This window comes from Cylas formicarius, unplaced genomic scaffold (assembly GCF_029955315.1).
Source record: "Cylas formicarius isolate icCylForm1 unplaced genomic scaffold, icCylForm1.1 PGA_scaffold_9__14_contigs__length_23061073, whole genome shotgun sequence".
Taxonomy (NCBI): domain Eukaryota; kingdom Metazoa; phylum Arthropoda; class Insecta; order Coleoptera; family Brentidae; genus Cylas; species Cylas formicarius.
This window is the reverse complement of record NW_026844365.1, coordinates 18840030-18859358: the sequence shown is the minus strand read 5'-3', so window position 1 is coordinate 18859358 and position 19329 is coordinate 18840030. Positions and strand designations below refer to the sequence as shown.

Sequence of the window (19329 nt, the reverse complement as noted above, 5' to 3'; positions counted from 1 at the left end):
TCGCATGCCCCTCTACTTTTACTCTATAAAAATTTATATTCGATTAAATTAATTAAGAGGGATATTTTAGGTAATCTATCTTAGTAGTGTCTCGTTCCTTTGTTTTTCTTAAGTAACTAGAAATTCTAGAGTGATGTCTCTTGCCTCTTGTCAGACACCTGTTCATATCCACTCTATACCAAACCTTGTAAAGATTTTTTAATAAACTAACCAAAACTGAAACGGTTTTGATGTGCTTCTATATTTTGAAACTCACTCCTGCACCAAGTTAATCAAGTCGAGTTACTCAGTTTACTAAACTAGCCAAGATGTTGTTCTTTGTCATATTCTTTGTTAATATTAGTTTTGCTTTAAAAAAACAGGTAAATACCAACACGCCACGTTCCACACTTAGAGTGAAGTGAATATTTGAAAATTTCGAAAAACTACTGGACATATATAGGTTTGTGTTGTTGACGCGTTAGACTATGCACATTTTCTATTCCATCAACGGGCTTAGAACTGAAAATAGTGTTTCGAGTGACTGTTTGGTTTGGAGTAGAGTTAAAAATGACCAGCCACGGCGGAGTTTTGTACTACGTTGTCAAAGTGCCTAAGGACCACGAAAATGGGTGAGTATATAGTTAGCTTTCCTTTTGTTACACTTTCTTATCAATGTACCTTACGACAAAGGTCATTTCAGACTCCTAAGCTGATCACCAATATCACTTGGTTTATTGCTTAAGAAATAATGCTTAAATTTCCATGTGGACTCAATATCTCGTGAGATCTTACTAACTGATCAAGTGATTGGCAACCTTATGTAATTTTCCTTATTTTTTTGGTACGTAATTGAACCCTTGTACTAGAACATGGGTGTTTTTTTTCGATGTATAGAACTTTAAGTTGGCATTACTGTTCAAGATGGCGACCGATTTAACAGCTGTCAAGTAATTTATTCTCAGTTTGGATTGGCAATTCATCGTGAATAGACTCACGCCTGTAAAATGCTTGCAAATAGTGCAATTTTATTTCGAAAATAATGGTTCTGTGCGGAATACGTATCGTGCACTACGTCCATTTTATCGTCGACCACATCGTCCATCAGCGCAGTTAATTCGATTAACCATGGAACGTTTTCGCACCACGTTTACTCTTATGGATAACTCGCATCCGCAGAGACGCCGTACGGTGCGTACAGAAGAAGCTATTGCTGCTGTAGAGCGTGGTATTGAGGAAGACCCGAATGAGTCCATCCGCCATGGAGCACAGGAATTGGATCTGTGTCCATCCACTTTATGGACGATTTTGCGGAAGGATCTTGGTTTATGTGCTTACAAAATCCAACTCGTGCAAGAATTGAAGCCAAACGATCATCAAGTAAGGCGTAGATTCGTCGAATGGGCCCAAAACGAGATTGCCGTTGTTCCCGATTTTCATAAGCGAATTTTGTTTAGCGATGAAGCGCACTTCTGGTTGAATGGCTACGTCAACAAACAAAACAGCCGCATTTGGAGCGAAGCTAATCCTCAAGTGTATGTCGAAACACTGACTGTTTGGTGTGCTTTATGGACTGGTGGAATCATTGGTCCGTACTTCTTCAAAAACGATGATGGCCAGAACGTTACAGTCAATGGTGATCGCTATAGAGCTATGATTACTAACTCTTTCATTCCTGAATTGAATAACTATGAAGTCCAGGAGATGTGGTTTCAACAGGACGGCGCAACATGTCACACAGCTCGTGCCACAATCGATTTATTGAAAGACACGTTTGGTGACCGCCTAATTTCACGTTTCACGTTCAAGATCTTGTGATTTAACACCTCTAGACTACTTTCTGTGGGCGTATGTAAAGTCATTGGTCTATGCGGATAAGCCACAAACGCTTGACCATTTGAAAGACACAAATGTTGGAAAAAGTGATCGAAAATTTTACGTCTAGGTTGGACTACATCCGCGCCAGCCGCGGCGGTCATATGCCAGAAATCATATTTAAAATGTAATGCCACAAGATTATCTTTCGGATAAATAAAATTCATGTCAATCGAATAATCCATCGTTGTTTTATTGCAACTTAAAGTTCTACACATCGAAAAAAAACACCCTATACAAAAATGAAGAAAAAGGACTGCAATTTAAAACAAAAGCAAACTTTTATTAAGTTAACTGTAGAAGTAAGTAAATGTTAGCAATTGTAATTTTGGTTTCATATACATATCAGAATTTTTCATCCCTTCATCAATCGTTTCATAATCTTCGATACTTTATGAGCTTTGTTTTCAAATCTGCGCCTTTCTATACTGTACAAGTATACTGACTATCGCAGCTTCTTGAATAGAATATAGAATAATTTTACACCTTTATATTGTGGGTAAACTTATGTGTTTCATTTAACAATTTTTCTCTAGTTATTTTTTTTAATGCATTAATGCTCTTTACTCTTTGCCTTTCTTCGCTTCGTATGCATACCTTATTCGATATTAAATATATAATAATTATAATAAGTAACATTCTAGAGTTAACAATACAATTTGGAATTTTTAAAATAATTGAGTATACAGGGTGTCCAAGGTAAACCTTTTGATTAGACTAATTGTAACTTATGTTTTTATTATGCTTAACATTTTTCAAGCCTCAGCTCTGTGCAGTATTTTTTCTTTGAATCAAACAAAAGTTGTAAAAGATATTAATTTGTTTTATTGACTACAATTAATTTCATGTTGTTGCAAACGCAAACTTCACAAGATAGAAAAGTGACAAAAGACAAACTAACGACCTAACTAAAAAAAAAATAACTTCAAGCGCATAGGCCTTCGTCAAAAAGAATTGGCCGTCAAGGGGAGCCTCCATTTTCTTTTTTCGTTACTCCTTGCAGTTTTTTGCTAAAACTTATACAGAAACTAGATACGAGTGTGGTATGCATCAAATTTTGAAAAGATATTTACCGGAAACATTAATAAATTGGCATTTTAAAATATTCATTCTCTACCGGCTGATCTAAATTAATTGTTTATCATTGGCCTAAAATAGAAATTAACCGAATTATCAGCACATTTATCTTTTAAAACTAGATAGCTATAAGTGGTTGCGAAATAAAACTCTATTTTCCTTTTATTGTTTTATTTGAGCGCAAGAAACAATCATAATATAAGCAATTTCTACGTCTTCATTTCTTATACAATTTTTTCGTCTCGAAAACTGTTCATTATTTCTAAAGAATCGACGAAGGCGCAGAAAACAATGTACAGAGAAGGCTGTGCAAAATAATGACAGCTCTGCCAAATAGAAAACTAGTCGTCAAGAAATTAGTTTTAATGTGTTAGTTATTAGTATTGCTATATCAATTGTTATGAATTATTTAAATTAATTTTACTGTATCACTTATTCGAAAATTATTTGTACACATGAAGAAAAGTGCTACATGGAATGCTATTTAGCATGCAATAAATAAATATATATATATATATATATATATATATACTAAAGGCAATTTGCTCAATAGAAAAACGTGCTCATAAATGTATTGAAGTACGAGGTGCTGTTTTTGAACACCTTTTTATTTGCTATTTGGTTTTTATTTCTATTTTCTTATTTCCATTTTTTTTAAACTCAAAAGGAAAAACGAAAAATGGAGTTTTATTTTAAATATGTTTGCTGGTAATTCGGTTATTTTCAATTTTGGGCTAATATTGCGTGTAAACTTTTTTGTTCTCTTGGTGATTTTCCAACGTTAGAGTAAACAGTAGTAGATTAGTGTGTACATTATAGAAAACAAAGGTATTTACCAACCTTGTTGCAGCACCCTGTATAATCTATAGAATTCAATTTGAACGTTCCAAAGAAGTACGTGTGTGCTGTGTACGTTTAATGATAGTCATTGCGCCTGTTTTTGATTCTGCCGGAATGCATTCGTCGAGAGAATTAATTAATGCTAAGGCGTACGTCAAGTACCATTGATTTTCCAACGACGCAGTTTACATTCGTTATACGGCAGATGTTCGAAAAGTTTGACATCCAAGCCGCTATTTCCCGGTAAATTTGACAGGTGGTATAACCTCTATGGCTGACTGTTTGAGCATTTATTTCACTAATTCACACCTTTTAAGAAAAATTTAAAAAATAATATTTAAGCAGTGTATAGAAAATTGAAAGCAACAAATTTGTCCATTTGACAAACAAAATAGACGTGTTTTTGGACGGAAATGTGACCGACAACCATGCGTGACAACCAATAATTTACTGCAAAATACTTTACCATACGTTTTTTTCCCGCTAATAAGACATAATTAAATGTGTGTATAATTCCAATCTTAGATATACATTTAAATTCACTTGCCAATGTTGTTTACGATTTGCATGCATTTGGGGAACGAGATGGTTTAGAAATTATCGACTTATTTGCGAAACAGTTTTCATCTAAAAAAATACATGTAGAGGATATTCCTGACTATAAATTTGACTATGGTTCAAACTAAATACTCACATGGCCCAGACGGTTTTCCATATATTTTATTTAAAAAAATGTGTGGTTACCTTGAGTAAACCCTTCCACCAGATTTTTAATGTTTGCCTATCGTCATGTATTTTTTTTATTACTGGATCATAAGTCATTTAAGTCCAATTCATGAGAATAGTAACTATAGAGGTGTATATATATATAATTCAGAAACATTTTGATAAGCTCTTTTGTCAACATTTTTCCTGCCATTGTAAAAAAATTGTCTTTGACATGTGGACATGGGTTTTCTCAGGGTAGGTCCACTGTGTCTCACCTGCTCACTTATTAGCTGGTTCTGTTGAGTGCTTTTGGAAAGTCTAAACGAATGGACAGTGTCTACACGGACTTTTCAAAGGCATTTGACAGAGTCAGTCATGATCACTTTGTTGGTAAGTGCAGACTTTGGTTTTAATATAAGCAACGTTTACAGAATGTAGATGGTGCCTCACTCGCAGTAAATCTATTATCCGGTTTGGTTCTGCGTATTTTTATGAGATGTTTTCTTTACATATTATTGCCGACACATACATCTTGTGACTAGTTTCAATGATGAAAAGTATGTTACTGTATTTAAGATTAGATGTAGATATTTTGTAAAAGTAACATATGCAAAAGTTTGCGACCAAGCTTCAGCAACGTAAAGAACTGTGAAATTAGTCGAGACCTTTGAAGTTATAGTGTTTTGTTTTTGTAGGCTAAGTGAGTCGTAATTTACTTGCGGTTGTTTTTTGTGTTTTGTTAATATTACAATTAAAATAAATTTTCAAGAATACATTTTTTTGTAATTATAATAGAGTCAAAAATGCTTTCTTTCCGATTATTTGACATTTAACATTTAAAGCAGCCTTAGTATAATACAGACGTGTAGGGGATTCCGCTTCTTCGGTAGGGGGAAAAAGAGTTAGTTGCGAGCTTGCCCTAGAGTAAGGCAGCTTATATATATTCCGTACGATTTGCGACGGCATAGATGGTCATAAAACTAAGAGAGCAGGTGCCTCGGTATTTTGACTGCTTCCACTCGTATGGTAAAACCCACCCATTTACCTGGCAGTCTATTATGCCCGACGGAGATATCACCAATTACCCGATAATTACAAAATAGGGTCTCATTTTTGAAAAACTGCTGTGGAAACTCAAAAAGCAGTGTTTAATTATGTTTATTATGTGAAAATGTTCTAAAATGTCAATTGTTAAAAATTGTCAAAAATTGCAAAAGAAAGTTGCCGTAACAGACGAAATAATAATATATTTAATACCGTAACATTGGTGTGTGATCAGTGCAAAATATATTTTAACAAAAATCTTGTTCTGCAGTAGTATCTGTTTGTAAGCCTGCCTTCAAGTCAGTTGTCAAAGAAAATTGTATCAGTTGTATAACACACACGGAAAGTATAATACAAGGGTATGTAAATTTCACCTACTTAAATATTCGCATATCATTAAGAAATACTCTGATCTATCTCTGAGTGTGAGCGTGCTAGGTATATTAATAAATTGCCAAGTGTTACTGATTCTGTCTCTCTTACTCCCAAGTAATATAATCATAGTCGTTAGTGACTGCTATCTTGCATTGATGAGATAGACATTTAGGGTGGAAAAAGTTGAAGTAAGGGGTGTTTTTTTTTTCGATGTATAGAACTTTAAGTTGCAATAAAACAACGATGGATTATTCGATTGACATGAATTTTATTTATCCGAAAGATAGTCTTGTGGCATTACATTTTAAATATGAGCATATGACCGCCACGGCTGGCGCGGATGTAGTCCAATCTGGACGTCCAATTTTCGATGACTTTACATAGCCCCACAGAAAGTAGTCTAGCGGTGTTAAATCACAAGATCTTGGAGGCCAATTCACAGATCCAAAACGTGAAATTAGGCGGTCACCAAACGTGTCTTTCAATAAATCGATTGTGGCACGAGCTGTGTGACATGTTGCGCCGTCTTGTTGAAACCACATCTCCTGGACACCATGGTTATTCAATTCAGGAAAGAAAGAGTTTGTAATCATAGCTCTATCGGTATAGATCACCATTGACTGTAACGTTCTGGCTATCATCGTTTGCAAGATCTTCCATAAAGTGGATGGACACAGATCCAGTTCCTGTGCTCGATGGCGGATGGACCCATTCAGGTCTTCCTCAATGCTACGCTCTGCAGCAACAATAGCTTCTTCTGTACGCACCGTACGGCGTCTCTGGGGATGTGGGTTATCAATAAGAGTAAACGTGGTGCGAAAACGTTCCATGTTTAACTGAATTAACTGCTCTGATCGACGATTTTGTCGATGATAAAATGTACATAGTGCGCGATACGTATTCCACACAGAACCATTATTTTTGAAATAAAATTGCACTATTTGCAAGCGTTGTTCAGACGTGAGTCTATTCATGATGATTTGCCAAACCAAACTGAGAATAAATCACTTGACCGCTGTTAAATCGGTCGCCATCTTGAACAGTAATGCCAACTTAAAGTTCTATACATCGAAAAAAAACACCCATTATAAGTGGAAGTAAGATTTTTATTTTCTTCTATCCGACATTTTATTGCCTTGTATGCCATTACAAATCCTACCAACTATATTTTTCATTAGGTTGTTGGACGCTTGAGAGATACCGTGGTTTATATTTACAGATCTCTTGTTCCCATTTCTTCTTCTTTATTCTTTCTTGGCGGTTGTCCACTTTGCTATCTTCTGAGAGTATTGTATTTAATATACTCACTTGTTAAATTGCGAAATATTGTGTAAACTTGATCTGGGGAGATTTACTCGGAAGTTAGTCGATATTTTGTCGGATGGTATATTTCTTCCCTCAGACCGAGGCTATTTTGATAAGTACCCGTACGTCAGCGACCAAATGAGCTTTATTTTCATTCGAAACGGCTACAAAATAGGTCGCCGTCGTTGTGTATGCATTATGGAATGTTGCGGTTTTGTAAAAATAGTTGGCACGAGGAATTTCGGGAATTCGTAGAATTACGTTTGCGAGTAACGGCGCGAATTTGTATTCACGACGTCGCTCCGTTTTATAATCAACGAAACTTCAGAGAAGCTTGTACGGCTCGCTTTATGTTTTGCTGAGGAAATTTTTGCGTACAATTTTTTTCTTATTGGGCAAATTAAGTACACGTATATTGAAATAATAACAATAACTATTATTTAAGTCAATGAAATATAGAATCCAACAACTTATTGTAATGAAAACATTAAATAAGTATTAATACAAAAAACACTTATATTCAAAGTTAAAAACTTGACGGCCATCCTTGAATATAACGCAGATTAATTGGACTATGTTTCCCATCTATTATATAATATGAAGAAAAAAAAATCTACAAAAAAGAAGAAACGATTTTATCTGTGGATTTGATTTATAATAAATAGTCATTTAGAAACTTAAGTTACAATTTAGCATCAATAAGCCACTTAGTATTTTTTTTAATGATTTTAATTTTATTTAATTTTTGTGTTCTAGAGGTAGTGCGTTATAAATTTTTTGACTATTATAAAAGTAATTTGTTTGTCCAACAGATAAATGAATTTTTTGTAAAGTTAAATTTTTCTCCAAGTTTAAAGCGTGTTTCATACTCGTGAGTTTTTGAATTAACCAGTAAGTTATTTTTTTTAAGATCAAAAGGGATGATTTATAGTATAAATTTTTTATGTGAAGTATTTTAAATTGAGGAAAAATTAAGTCAGATGGATATCGCAGATTTAACTTAAATATAATTTTCAAAATTCTTTTTTGTATTACGTGAATGGGGCTGAAGAGTTGTGTGATAGGCAGCACCCCAACCAATTATTCCATAAGATATAAGTGATTGTACCAGTGAAAAATAAGTAGAAAGAAGTAATTGCTTATCAGATATTTTAGTAAGTTGCACACACGTAAATACATACACAATACACACTTTTCGATATGGAAGTTTCACTTTAGATTTGAGTCAATATGAGTTCTTAGGTAGGTAACTCCACCTAAAGGCCAGGTAAGAAAAACCAGTTTTATATTTAATGTTCGTCACATTCTGTGGGAATTCTCGTCAAGTTCAACTCAATACACTATCCCATCCTTCCCAGCGTCTTTTTTATTTTGCATTTCACACCTTTATCTCCGATACGAATTAGTTTGTCATATTACAAGAGGAGTTTTATAATATAGCAAGCAAAATAATTAAAATGTGATAAATATTGACACTTTGGTCTCCACGTAGTCCAGACCTGGGTGGCTAGCTGAGAGGTCACTAACCTCCACCTGCCTCCTTGTATGGTGTAGAAAACCTTATCGGGCAAAATGTCGATCATACACCAATTAAACTGCACACCCAAAATTGACTTTTTATTTGTTTAGTGTTTATGATTTTCTTTCAAATTTTGTGTAGCAAACTGTAATTTTTACGTTTGATATTAACATTCGTAGAAGTAAATTAAGGACATAAATAAAAAACCAACCAAAATGCTGAGGTCAAACGGGACTATGCATTGACTTTATATCTAATAGTGTCGATGGAAATTCTCACAGAATGTGACGTATATTGAATATAAAATCTGATTTTCTTTAAATTGTGAAAATAAAATTTAATTTAAAAAGTTATTCATTGCAGCTAAAATCTTCAGAAACGATGTTACAAAAAACTTTTAATTAAATTTGATTTTTTAAAGAAAACCAGATTTTATATTCAATATACATCACATTCTGTGATAATTTCTAACAAATATTTTTTTTAGTAACGTTTCTACTTTGCATAAATGTTGATAGCAGCATAATTATACCGCGAGATACACTTTGAATGATTGTAAAAAAAAGAAATATAATTTACTGAAAATTAAATGAGCATTGGGCTAAAACATGTGGAATTAGTTCCCACAAATTGTATCGACATTTTTGTAAAATTCTATTTAATTCAAAATAATTTCAAGTAATTTCAAACCCAGAGTTTATGGCTCATCAAAGAGAGCATTATAGTTTTGGTTCAACAGGCTAGTGTAACACAATTTACAGGTTAGTTTCGACGTAGAATCCCTCTTTATTCAAGTCCAGATTCCTGGAACTCACTCAAAACTATCTCTGAGTTACTGAACCAAAAATTAAAAACCTTCTCTCCAATAATTTCCACATTTGAGATATTAAGTGATTTATGTTCCATCACCAAATCTTCACCGCATCTACGACAATGACTGCCAAAGCAACCCCACACTTGCCATTCAAATCATCCCTAGACATAGAACAAATGTTCTTAAGAAATATAACGTCAAAACATCTTCGATCCGTCAAAGACAAAATTCCGTGCCAGGAGCTTACGACAGAAGAATACATTAGAGAGACAGGACCATAAATATCCACTAAAAATTATAAAACTTAAATTATTGCATGTAATCAATTCTTCTACCAAAGAAAATTCCGAGAATCCATAGAAATTGATAAGTAATCTAACAATCTTTTTATTTACAACTGACAACCCTAAATAGTAAACGCATCTCGTTTAATATTAAAAAAAAAACTATAAAATTTGCTATGCGTTTGCAGACGTCTATTTAGAGAGTGAACAAATACAAAAAAATAGTTATTAAGATTTTAACATTAAATTAACACATCCTATATATTTTAAATATACGGAAAATATGCAACCAAATACAAAATAACAAATCAGCGTCTAATCCGTATTAAACTTAGTGGTCACATGAGCCATGAATTGTTTAAATTATATTCCAAACCGAAAAATAGAAACATCAACGACGTGGTTGTAAATTATTGTTTTGTTTTTTACAGATCAATATGTTAATCCTATGTCATAAGGAATTTGTTGCGACTATATTCTAATGCTTAATTATATCTAGAAACCATTAAAAGGTGGCAAATCTATAGCTAATTAGTGAATGTGTTGATTAGCGAAGTGCGATTGTTTTTAAGATCGATATAACGATTTTTTAAAATTATTATTGTAATTTAAACCCCATATCCAATATTTTCTTTTCTCTCCTCCAACATAAAACAAGAAACTATAAGTACATATTTGAATTTACCGTACATCACCTTTTCTCCCCATATTCGGCATTACGTGAAATTAATATTTAAACTACATCACTGCCTATAAGCAAAAACACAAGATGTATTGAAGAATGAAAAATTAACATAAATACTAAATGATTACCCAAGAGTAAGAATCAATCGAATGAACACACAACGGGATAAAAAAAAATTACTACATACCTCAATCCAAAGGTGCATTTTGTAAATTCTACAGAATTAATTGTGATGAATAGAGAGATATTAATTAGACTGTATTCAGTTTACATCAAAAAGCAAAGGAGCACGACGTTAAAATAATATACAATATAGTGAGCGTTTCAAAATTTTTAATCTTACACATAAAAAAATAAATAACATGTAAAAGTTTCCTGATTATATTTAATATTAACCAATGTGGTCTTAAATTTATTTATATAAAACATTTCCACTATTGGAAATTTCTTGTCGTTAGCTTCTCTACGTAGGATTTTAAGAAAAATGATGCTAACAATATTTAGTTTTCCAAATTTATCAATATTCGTATGGTTGTTTTTATGTTAGTTTATACGTTTAGCATAACAAACATTCCTGGAAGTGCAATTTTTTTGGAAGGTAACTAAGAGGGTTCCATAACTGCGCAACAAATTCTGCACGGATTAGCTTGTATTACAGAAGGTAAAGTTCGCCGGACGATATACCGTTTTTACAACCTTTCAGGGTTTTGACTGCGGAATGGGATTAAGACCTGCCTGTTGTAAAGTAAGAGAGACCATTCTTTTCAGCACGTGTACCACAAGCCAGGGCAGTATTTAAGATGTTAGCCGACAGGAACTGTGACGTACGGATTGTTCCATTTTAAGAGTAGGGAAATTTTCTTTGATTAAACTGTTATAATAATTCATATTAGTGTGCTTTTTATAAATCTTCCTAAGACAGTCCCTACTTGAGGTAGCTCGAGGTCCAGCGACAAACAAGTTGAGATTGTGGTTGATGACGTAATAATCGTTGATGATGAAAATCCGTCAAATTGAAATTTGCCTGTTGCTGCCAAAATTATAATTTTAAATGTGATTTTGTTTTTGAAATCGACCTCTGGGGAAAACTGGAGCCATAAAATTTACGTCTGAGATACTAAAATACCGTATGCGACAGTACGTGTCATAGTTGTGAATGGTGTCCAAGAAATAAAAACGCGGAAAGGCCGTGGGGTCCCAAAAAGTCTATTTGACATGCATCATGTCGGATAGTAGAACAGTTGATATATGGTGCGTATCAGAAGAACAATTAAAACTTTACATGAAGAGTTGCGTAGTTTTTTGAACATTGACTGTTGCCAAGAGAATGTGCGAACGAAGAACTAGTTTTTATTATAAAAGCATCAATAGGAGACAAGTTTTGATATAATCAAGAAGAATATCGGAGTGGAGGACAAGATATTTGAGAGCAATCCAAGAAATTCGTATAAAAAACGTCCCTATCATATATTTAGATGAGACCTGGTTTGATGGGCACTATACCGTGAAGAAATGAGAGACTGATGGTCACAGCAGGATGTGTTCATTGGATGTGCAAAGTTTCGCGAGACAAACCGAACAAAAACATGACAGCAGACATCTTTGACAAATGGTTTTCTGAAAAATTGCTTCCCAATATTCCACCAAAGAATTTTTGTCGTGATCTCATCATCGACTAAAGAAGTGCTTCAAAATTTGTTGCTTGAAAATGATATGTATTTTGACAGTTCCTACACAAATAAGCAGTTGTTGGAAGTCCTTAAGGCGGAAACGTTTGATAAGAAGTATAATGTGGACAAATTGACCATGGAGCGGGGATTGAAACTTGTCCATGTTCCACCATATCATTGCAATTTTAATCCCATAAAACTGATATGGGGACAGCTGAAACCCAGTTTATGGGTATGGGCGTACTAGTTAAAGTTGTAAATTCCAAGAACATCTGATTCTGTCTCTCTTGTCTTGCATTGATCAGATAGTCATTTAGGGTGGTACAACATTTGTTGAAGCGAGATAAAAAAATCTGTATCATTCTATCACATATCGGTGTCCCCCTGTTGGCCAGCACAGTGTTACAATAGAGGGCGCTACGTACTAACGCAAAATAAATCAGAATACAATAATTTTTGATAAGCCGCAACTATGTTTGCGTAATGTTGCGTTTTATAAACAAAAATCGCTTTCAAATCAAAAAACTAATTCATCTATTCATGATCGTTCTTTCTTCTTCCAGCACAGAGAGCGGTTGGGACAACCCCTTTCGCCCGGGAGGCGACCTCTCGCGCGAAGCGGACCAAATAGTGGAGCTGATAAAGGGCGGTAAGCCCATAACCCCGACCCCTGGCAGCCAACCTCACGAATTACCATCCGTGGACGACTCTCCGAACTGCAACAACGGACCGGTAGATAGGGTGGATGCGCTGTCGCCTAAGAAAGCCAACGAATTGGGCGCCACGCCCTTATCCAAAGGTGGAGGGGCAAAAGTCAACGGAAGCGCCAAAGACCCCGCCCCCGGGCAGCTGGACGTTCAGAGGGGTACCATCAAACCGGAAGGGGACGGGGCGCAAGTAGAACACGTGATGATAAAGAAGAAACCCAAGTGTCAGTGCTGTGTAATACAGTAAGTGTTGGCAATACGGCAGTATGGATTCCGGAGATAAAAGAATTAGTGAGATTCGTATTATGTAGACGAGCGAACGGAATGGTCTTGCGATGTAGTTAGTTTAGCGTCAAGGTGCTATTTCGGGGAAGCTTAAGTCGTAAGACCATCCCAAGGCGTATCGTTTTTTAGAATGGTGGACCTAAAATGGAACGAATTTTTTTTTACACAGTTCCATTGCATTAATCTCAATCAAAAATCAAGAAGAATTATGTTCATATTGCTTACTTCCTTGTTTAATTGGAATCTCTCGTTAATTAGCAACATTCATCGCGTTTCAACCATTCTTCAATGAGATTAGGGGCGTAATTGAGTTGGTTGCTTAGTTTTGGTAAAACGATTCTACGATTGTAAATGTGCTGTTTAGATAAGGGTAGCTATAGCTATGTTTCGTTTGATTACACTCACCTACTATAGGACTAACTTTTTTTATATTGTGACACATCTAGGTCTAGTTTATATCGTATAAGGATTTCTGCATGCGTGGCCAACTCCTCTCGATTTTTAAATTTTCTTGCGGATGGCCGATTTTAGTCAATGTGGACATCTAGTCTGAAATAAATAGGAACCAGCACGACCAGATCTTGGAGGATATCCGCTACATTCCAAACTCTACAGATTTAACATTTTATTTGCTCGAATAGTCTAAATATTGAAATACATATTTGGAGCTATTCGCGACATTTTGTTTCCTATTTATTCGCCTACGTTTTCAAGGATTTACAATGAAACGACACATTTTACTTAAACTAAGCAATTTTTTATGTGATTATTACAAAGTATATATATATTTTTACATTCAAACTTTGTAGATAGTAGAAAGAGATCACTGTGAGTTTAACATTTATTATATTTGTACATAGCGATATTCTATTACTTATCGTATTTGCCCTTCATATTTATTTGACTCTGCATCTTTTTATAATAATTATTATTATTGTGCTAGACAGTAATTTTATTTGTTTGCTTTGTACAGTAACCTCATTTTCGGTACTACGCGGTAAAACGTAGAAATTGTTTTTTAGTTTATATCTTTTAATTGAGAACCAGCACATTTACACCCAGTTACGTTGTTAAATGTCCCAAGCTATTACCAAAAATTAGATGATCCAATTTTTTGACCATGAAATATAAATGTGGCGTAAATATTTTGTGTTTTTTAATTTTTGATAATATCTTTTTGTGGCTTTGTGTTAACTAAATCGATGTTCATGTGTGGGTTCATATAATATAATTTGCACAAAACAATATATTGTATAAATACATTCGGGGAGTAAAAAAAAGAACATTATGTAATATATAATATGCAGTGCAAAAGTATAGATTTTAGGTAGTATAGAAAGGAGTCTTTTTGTTTCGAAAAGATAAACATTATGTAAAGATATGCTCGCTTTATGCTTTAAAATGTATAGAAGAGAAAATAACAATTAACGATAATTAGTACCATTTTTCATCCTTTTTTGTCACCACTTTGACCAATTTCATTTTCCTTGTATAAAATTCGCCGAAAGCTGTTCTAGAGCTTTTTCAAACTTTTTTCAATTCATTTACAATTATGTATTATATTGTAATATAAGATATCAACTAATTTGTATACCATGCCGTTACACTGCATTAAATTACTTCTAAAGTTGAGAAGGGTTTTATTTCTGTGCAGATAATTTACCAAATTTACCAAAGATCTATTATATAAGCGAGAAAAAATGCTTTGGATTATCTAGAGCCGCTGAATTATTTAAATAATAATAAATTATCCCTGATTCGCAAATATTTCTAAACCAATTGTAAACAGTTTATAATGAATCAATGGATCTCATGATATTCTAAAGACAAAAAACTTTATATTATCCCGATTATCCGAAATAATGTGTGCCAAAGTGATTTCGAATAATCGAAATTTCGGTAAATCCGATTTTTTTTTTAGAAAATAGGAGTTTGGGATATGTATATCATTAGATCCTTATCATTAGATCGACTTAAAAGACATTTATGAAATATTTTACTTGAATTTATGTATTTACTTGATACATAAACAAACAAATAATTTGGTTAATTTTTGTTATTCAATTTTGTTTTGATTTTATAACTTATATATTCATAAAAGACATGTTAAATGCAACATAAAATCTAAAATATTTACCCCATTTTGTTTTGAGGTAATTTTTAACTGCACTCGTTTGGTACTACTTCTGGCTTTGGCCGCAATATCCTCTAAATGTGACACTTTTTTTTGAAATATTTTCAGTGCCTTCTATTACGTCATCATCAACATCACCGTTTATTTCAATAACATTTTTGTAAGCACATTTAATTATTTTTTTCGTTCGGTGACATTTTTGATGAAAATTTGCCGTAAACTTTCATCATGGTCGGCCTATGCATCTGCGAATTGTCCCTCCTTTTGTTGAATCAATTTTGACTAAGATTTTTGCTTTTAGTTGATTCCAAAAGTTGAAGCTATCCAATATACCACATTTTTCAAGTTGATTTTCTTTAAACATCCATTGAGATCTGCACCCTCATCTACTTCTTCCAAAATATCTGATCCATGAGCTGAATGAGACAAGTTACAGCAGGAGGAAAAAACATGGCGTTTATTTACCCACTTTTAAGTTCTTTCGCACGAAACGCATTTTGTGGGGTATCCGTGTTTAAAAAAAACTATATATTTGTTACGAAATTTTCAAAAAACCAATCCTTAAATAGATTTGCTTTCTTCCAACCGTTTTTTTTTTATTTTTATACAAAACAGTACAAGCGTTAGGACGAATATTCTTGAAGGCTTCCAATTTCCGTTGTTGAAGCTAGGGTACTCGAGGGCAACATTTAGTACTTCAAGTCGGTTTCGTCACAATTGTAGGTCTGGTCTCCTTTTGTTTCGTGAGCTTCATGATTCAGATACATCGGCAGGCAACTTTTCTCCACAAACTTTCAGTTGACGCAGACCATGTCTATTTGTTTGAAAATGGTCCCCTAAATTGGAATTCCACGTTCTCGATTCTGTGTAAATCATAAAAATAAAGTAAAGTTAAATATTTCAAAATAAAACTACTCGTTCTGCGATAATAGTAGACATTATTCACTTGGTACCACTGTCGGCTAACCAAAACAATTCACAGTATAGGGGAACCACAGACGCGTTTCGTATAATGCGTTTTTTCGGAAAATCGGGATTAGGATAATCGAAATTGCGCTGTATATGAACGAGGAGGAATGCACATAAATGCGAGGGTGGATCCATATTATATAAGCAATTAAATTCCTTGAGTTAATATTGTTTGAAGTGACGTTATTCTAATGCAGTGAACATAAAAAACGAAACTAGACATAAATTTTTAATATTTGTATTAATAAACATATTTTCTAAAGGTTTTTTATATTGTATTTTATTTCCCTCGCTTAGGGTTTTTATATATTTTTTTCATTTACGTTGATATTAGCTAACTAACCAAAACTAGGCACCACAACGCAAATAACATAGGTCTACAAAATTAAACTTTTTGACATATTTTTTTTATGATGAAAAACTGATTTTATTTAATTTTGGCAGGCTGATTTCAAAAATTTATTTTTTATTCATTAAAAAAGTGTCATCCTAGTTTAAAAAAAGTGAAAAAAAACTTTACTTATACTTTTTTGAGTGAAATCATCGTCTTTTTGCTACAAAGCGGTCTGTCCGCACATTCGGTTGTGTATTTTTAGGGGCTTATCCCGTTTTAACATCCGGCAGTAGTCCGCTATCATCGTTATGCTCCGTTTACCTTGGTATCGCCGTTCCTTTTCGTTAATGTCCTGGTAAAACCTCTCTCCCTGTTCTTCGCTGCTTTCTCCAAGATTTTCAGGAAAATAGTTCAAGTAAGAAAACAGGAAATGTGTGTTTTGAGAATCCTTGCCTTTGCTCAATGTTCTTATCTGCGGCCCAACAAAAATACCTTCTTTTATCTTGGCACCAGATATGGCTGGAAATTTCTCACACAAATAGTTGAAACACTGTTCATTTTAATCTAGTGCTTTAACAAACTGCTTCATCAAGATAAGTTTGATATGAAGAGAAGACAGTAAAACGTTTTTGGAGTCATCTCTGCTATCTCTTAATACTTTTTTGCTACCAGGTGTAAGACTTGTTCTAGAGGGCCATTCTGTTTGAGTCCAATGTCTATCTCAATGTCTTCTTTCAATGTTTATATGAACTAGAACACTAGAAATACACAATAACGAAAACAACAGCCGCGAACACAGTAGCACGTCGACCAATACGACGAATACCAAACTGCATAAGAGGGTTACAACGCTATATTGACGCTTCTGCGTTAACTCTGTTGCTTTGCAGAGAAATCTAATATTATCCAGTGATAATACCGAACATGGTAGAAGCATTAATATCATAGGAACGTTATATTACTAAAATAACATTTTTAAGATACAGAGAGCTATAAAAAAAACACGTTATAGAGCAAAAATATGGCATTTTTTGGAAAAGTGGCCCCTAAAAATATACAAATAAGCAAACATCTTACAAACATCAAATTCACTGTAGGCCTTTGTAATAGATTGGCGGAAAGATACAAATTTGTTATCCTCTATCTTGAGGTATCTTGAGAACCATCAAAGATAAACATTATATGCAACTTTGATTTTATTGCACTACTTTAGAAAATTATAGAGTGATTTCTAAACAAATGTAAAAGATGTTTCAATATAGAATTTAATTTATAGAATTTAATAGAATTTATTGGCGTGGTATCTTAGAAAACCTGTTTTGATTTTATTTACATTTAAATATTCAAAACGTTATTTACTGTTATTACTGAAAAACAGTAGATTTAATATGTTGTTGTGCACGTCAATGAATTCTAGTCCTATTAAAAGCGGTTTTCAATATCTCATAAGAAAATTAGAACACCAAACTTAGAAATGGGATTGGGATTTATGGTTTCAATGTCAAACCCATACATTTTTGAGATATTCTACTTTAAGCGTATTTTAGGAAACTAGTTTGTGATATAACTTTTTAAGAAGCTTATGTTATTTGCCTTACGCGGGAGCTTGTAAACAAACAATGAAATAACCCAGTAATTTTCCCTCATTAAAAAATTTAAATGGCCCAAATTTATTTATTTAAGCGAACTAGAAGAAAAGTTTTTATATGTATGTTTTCAAATAAGGTTATATGTTCCTTAATGAGAAAGCTTTGGAACACATGGAATATAGATGATGATAGTGGATGTCCATTACCTATATCTATCTATCCGAGGATCAAATCAAGATAAGAGGTACACAATTTGAATAGGAGAATTCCCAAGATAGAAGAAATTAAAGAGTTAAATAATATGTATACGAGGCATTTCCGGAAAAAACGGAAAAAATTCTATAAAGCAGTTCATAAAGAATTTTATTAGGTAGGCATAAGCTTATTATTTATTAGAGAAGACTACTAAACTAGCTACATCACTTACAAACTGTAAACAACAATGCAATTTTTAAAAAGAGAAAACTGATATACTATTGCTACAGTCCTGTCACACGAATTATTCTTGTGTAAATGGTTATACCTACAACTCATTATCCGCCTGTAATTACGTTCTTTCTTTTTGACGTAATTCAACATTTTTGAGAGTCACCTGTAACTCGGGTTTTAATAAAATTTGCAAGAAATTACGGCCATTGTTAGAACAACTAAATATTCTAAAATATATCCCGATTTTCGGGGTAACTATTTTAGGAATGTGCTTTTCCTTCCCGAACTGCTATCGATATTGTGGGTTGCCTACTTTGAAACATTCGATTCGGTGGACCAATTTGCCGATTATAATACTATGTTCTTTTACGTTGTGGACTATAATATATTATTATAATTATACGTCCTTTTTCTAGTATTGGCAAACGATATTTTTTGTACTCGCTGTTCCGATAATTTAAAATTAAAACCTGCTAAGCTTCAGGTCGTATGCTGTGCTGTCACAAAATTCTTTTAGTATTTAATTCAGAGTCCATAATTTTCTCTAGGCAACCGACATTTCACCGACTGCTTCCTTTTTACGTATCTATAAGTTAGGTTTTCGAAAAGGCAATTTGGAATTTTATTGAACACCTAAATTTTCGGGATTGAACAATTATCCCACCGCTCTCGAAACTTTTGAAGAGAACTTTGATCTTTACTTTTTT

At 33.5% G+C, this 19329-nt stretch overlaps 2 protein-coding genes across 2 annotated transcripts in view; both read left to right on the top strand.

Annotated features, from left to right (window-relative positions):
* Positions 1-14796, top strand: part of LOC132707903 (uncharacterized) — a 184591-nt gene extending 169795 nt beyond the window's left edge. The window contains exon 5 of the mRNA XM_060679926.1: positions 12739-14796. Within this exon, the coding sequence (XP_060535909.1) occupies positions 12739-13129 (391 nt within the window). The 3' untranslated portion in view covers positions 13130-14796. The remainder of the gene's footprint in view (positions 1-12738) is intronic.
* The window catches only part of LOC132707904 (endocuticle structural glycoprotein SgAbd-2-like), a 64611-nt gene that overhangs the window by 9987 nt on the left and 35295 nt on the right, over positions 1-19329 (top strand). The gene's annotated exons all lie outside the window — the stretch shown is intronic.